The sequence below is a fragment of the Morone saxatilis genome, unplaced genomic scaffold (genome assembly GCF_004916995.1).
Source record: "Morone saxatilis isolate NCDOM2014 unplaced genomic scaffold, NCSU_SB_2.0 Contig6, whole genome shotgun sequence".
NCBI classification, from domain to species: Eukaryota; Metazoa; Chordata; class Actinopteri; family Moronidae; genus Morone; species Morone saxatilis.
Genome location: NW_023340206.1, coordinates 563,756 through 567,992, shown reverse-complemented (window position 1 = coordinate 567,992; position 4,237 = coordinate 563,756). Strand labels below are relative to the sequence as shown.

The following is a 4,237-nucleotide window of genomic DNA, read 5'->3' as shown; positions in this document are numbered from 1 at the left end:
ATTGAAATTGAATTGAATTAAATTGTTAGCTAAAAGTATTAATAGTATTAAAAAATTGTGCAAGATCTAAAGTAGTGGGGAAAATACTGTAGATTGCTTTAAATAATGAATACAGTTCAAATAATTAACTAAAATCCCTGGTGAAATAGCTAAAAGTAATCAATAAATGGCTGAAATGTTCAGTTTCTCTCACTGCAAGTGGTAGAAGTGTCAATGTAAACTTGTCCAAACTGACAAAAAAAAAACATTACAGAACATTTAGCTTAATTTCAAATGAACCAGTTTAGAACATGATGGGTGGTGTTAATGAGGGGGTACTTTATTTACCAGACAGCTGTTGGGTTACATGGGAGAAAAAAGTTGGGAAGCACTGTTTTAAGTGACGACTGATGCTATCATTTTTCTTATGAGGACAGTCTCTGACTTATTAAAGCAACTAAGACAGGTAAATCAACAACAGGATTCATGTCTTTTGTTTGAGAGTTGCTGTGGTTTTAAAAAAAAAAAGTTTGGGAAGCACTGGTTACCTACCTTTGCACACTGTTTATGATTATGACACCAGCCCAAGGATCCATTATTCTGAAGAGGAGAATGAGAGGGAGATAAAGAGAGAAGCACAAATGAATAAGTTGCTCTAACTGAATTAAGTGCAGACGAATACATTTTAATGCTCTAATTATATGTTACAGTGCTGTTGCAGCTCACAGGCAGCCAATGTAATTACAGTTTGTCAGGAGAACATCACAGAGCTCAAGAGTTCACACTTTGTATAGCGCAACTGAAATTTTTCTGTAGAAAGACAAATTACTGTTTTCCCCTGCAGTTTGTGGGACTTGATGTCCTTCATGGCTCCCTGCTGTGAGCCTGAGGCCATTTGCTGAAAAATAATGAGTGCAGATCCAGGATCACTGAGCAAGTCACCTGAGACAATGGATTTATTTTTTCAGTGTGACTCCAAAGGCAAACTAGTGTCTAATCAGAACTCCTGTTGTCTGATCTCTTGGATTTGTTAAGGCATTAAATAACCACGTAACTTCATAACCTAAACAGTAATAAAAAATACTGTCACCTCCCTTCATCTTAAATAGCTCCAAGGATAGCTACAGTAGATCTATATGTGCATCCTCATTTATAGTTTATATACCTTGGCCAGGATGTTTGCCCATGTTAAAGAAAAGGTAACAAACGTTACTCAAACAGGAGAAAATACTGAATACGTTACATTATTTTCACCGGACGATTAATCCACATTTGTTGTTCTAATGATTATTTCTGGCAGCCGGATGGTGTGTGGGGGATTGCGTCAAAATAAACTACAGTGTGTGTGTGTTCATGGTAATGAAGGAACATGTCACCCAGTGTGGATCACTGATGTGTTGTTAATCGTTTTTTACAACAATGGAGCTGAAATAGAAAGGAAACAAGAGTGAAAAATTATGAGTGATATTGGATTACTTTTTTTAAAGCAAAAACATTAACTGCACAACACAAACTCTAGTCTCGGATGTCCCTCCACCATGTCTTGGGATTACAGACAGTTGTGAGTGTCGGTGGTTTTCTGACACAGTTGAGAGCATGTGGCCTTTCAAACACTGACATTTGCTCTGTCAATAAATAAATAGTGCGTTATTGATGGAGAGCTGAGTTAAACTGTCTCCTCTGGGGTCAGGGATTAGTAAAGTGAAGAGTGCTCTTCTCTCTGGAGTTCCTCAAGACTAACTGAGCTGCAGCAAATCATTATACTATGCTTCAGTGGAGCTGCTCAGGCAATATAGTGTGTGACCAGGCAACAGTGGAGAAATATGTAGGGATGATTGGGCACCAATCGGAACACAGAGCAAAGAAACTAAATAGGTGAAGTAAACAAGTAAATATCCCTCAGACACGCTTCTCACTGCCTAATTTATCATGGCAGCCCAGACTCAACCAAACAAGTGCCTGAGGCAAGGCTGGGTTACCAAACAGGCCTCTGATTAATTGCAAATTTATGTGGTAATGATGATGGGAATTCATCGTAAGGCATCCTCCTCATTATGTCCTGGCTTAAAAGAACCTGTGTCAAAATTTAATAGTCTTTCCTGAAAATCATTCATCAAGTGTAGAATCAACATCAGGAATTGTGTAAAAAGTGAAGACAGAGAGCTCAAGGGAAGAGTTCAAACCCCGCCCAGTTTCTCACCTCCAGACACCTAGACAATCACTGACTGTAGTGAGCACCAATGTAAGCACGCTGTCAAAGTCCTCCAAATACTGCTGCTTCGTCCCTCTGCATCTTTGCTTAAGTTATGTTACAATTCCTTTCTGCCCCACGACTCCCTTTGTGTGTCTCTTCACACAAAAAGAGTTGCCATATTGGCACATATCAGATAACATATACACCAATACCGATATGTCTGCGATAAGCCAATATCAACCGATAATATCAGCCAGCAGATATATCAGTCAGGCTCTAGTATGATGACCTTAAAACAGCACACAATGCAAAGAGTAAAACTGAAGGTGTAACATAAATGTAGACAAAATTATCAACAGCAATTACAACACAATAAATATAAACCTTGGAATGTTCCGGGGCCTTGTCCAGTTCTGGGGTCCCAACAATACACTCATTGACTTGCACAGAAATGGTCACAACTTTGTCGGACCAAAGGAATAAAATCTAGCAGCAACAGAGGCGTATTGTTCCTGTAGACAGATGATCTCTGATGCAGAAGGAACAACTGTACATCTAGACTGACCCTATCCCATCAGTCACCTCCCAACCCATCCCACCCATGTCCATGAGGTCAATGTGAGTGTGTTTTTCAGCAGCCAATGATTTGACATCAGTGCTACACAAAACTATCACTGACTCACATCTCCTCAATGCTGGCTACTGTTAGACAAAGAATGGAGAGTGATCTATATCTGAGTTGCAGTTTTCGAATACAGTTAGTCTACTTCTTGGTTTGATTTTTAGCAAAAGAGTTTCAAGACAGCCCGACAAAGGCATTCATGATTTAGTCTGATTTATAATTTTTTTTGTGGACTGGACCATCATTCTGTGCAGTCATCATTGGTCTAAGTGAGTGTACAAGAATGCTGTCCCCATCACTCTGAATCCTGAAGCAAGGAGGGTACTCTAGATTATCTGTGTGTGTGTGTGTGTGTGTGTGTGTGTAGACATAGTTACTGACAAAGGGGGGATCTATATGAATAATATAATCAGGATAACAAGCCGTCTGCTCCAGTCCCCGTCAATCAGAAAGTTTCAAGGAATTATTTTAAACATGGGAGTGAATGAAGTTGGGATATTTTCAATTATTCAGCAGTCAAGAGCCAATTTGGGAGTCGGGGGATTTCTGTAGGTGGTTTTAGATAAATTGGGTTTAAACATTAAAAAAAATCAAATCCTATATTGAAATTCTGCAGTCAAATTATTGTCAAAAAGTTACACATTATGGATGGTTTATAGACTGATTCCAGTAGTTATATTCCATATACTTCATATATTTAAATTATATTAACTATTGTAAAGACATTAAAAAATATATATAAAGTATTTCTCCACAATGTTTGTATTTTTAAGTAAAAGTAAAAGTAGTACAATGGAAACTAATATTTAAGGCTCTGCAAGCACTGATTATTTGCCTAATTATTCTTTGTAATTCTAAACTTATTATTTGGCCCTTAAACGTGCTGATAACTACTATGACTCTGAAATAAGTCCAAATTACCATAAATTCCACGCTTAAAAACACCCTGACTTAACTGCAGACTTACTGTCTCAGAAGCACAGCGGTGGAATCCCTGTGCGCTCGGGTGCCATTGTCTTCCTTACCTGCAGCGGTGTGGAGAGCGCCGCTACGCTGTGCAAACTGAGGCACCGCGACGCACACCTCGCCCTGGAAACACTCTCCGACCAGGACTCATCACCATCAGTCTCATCGTGCTGCTTCCTGGCGAAGACGCCGCAGCTGAAGAGGAAAATAATCCACAGAGACAGGCTCGTCATGACACCGCTGCTCGTGGCCAGCATCTTCCTCCTCGTGTCCAGGAGTGGGGCTTTGAAACAAAAGAGGATGCGGTGGGGAGTAATCTGATGGAAGTCCAGTTTAACTAGAATTATATAGCCAAGGGAGGAGCTATACGATCTAGGCGTACACAGTTAGGGTCAGGATGCTGAGAGGGCTGAGAGCTGTCAGTAAACCGGACCCACAGCCTGTAAAGCACCTGATGTGATTTATAGCCAAAACTT

General features: G+C 39.8%; 1 protein-coding gene across 1 annotated transcript in view; it reads right to left on the bottom strand.

The window, feature by feature from the left end:
* The window catches only part of anos1a (anosmin 1a), a gene marked incomplete in the record, with an annotated part of 31,174 nt that extends 27,156 nt beyond the window's left edge, over window positions 1-4,018 (bottom strand). Inside the window, 2 exon segments of the mRNA XM_035678032.1 lie at window positions 532-579; window positions 3,821-4,018. Coding sequence (XP_035533925.1) covers window positions 532-579; window positions 3,821-4,018 — 246 coding nt within the window.
* Between the last annotated feature and the right edge of the window lie 219 nt (window positions 4,019-4,237).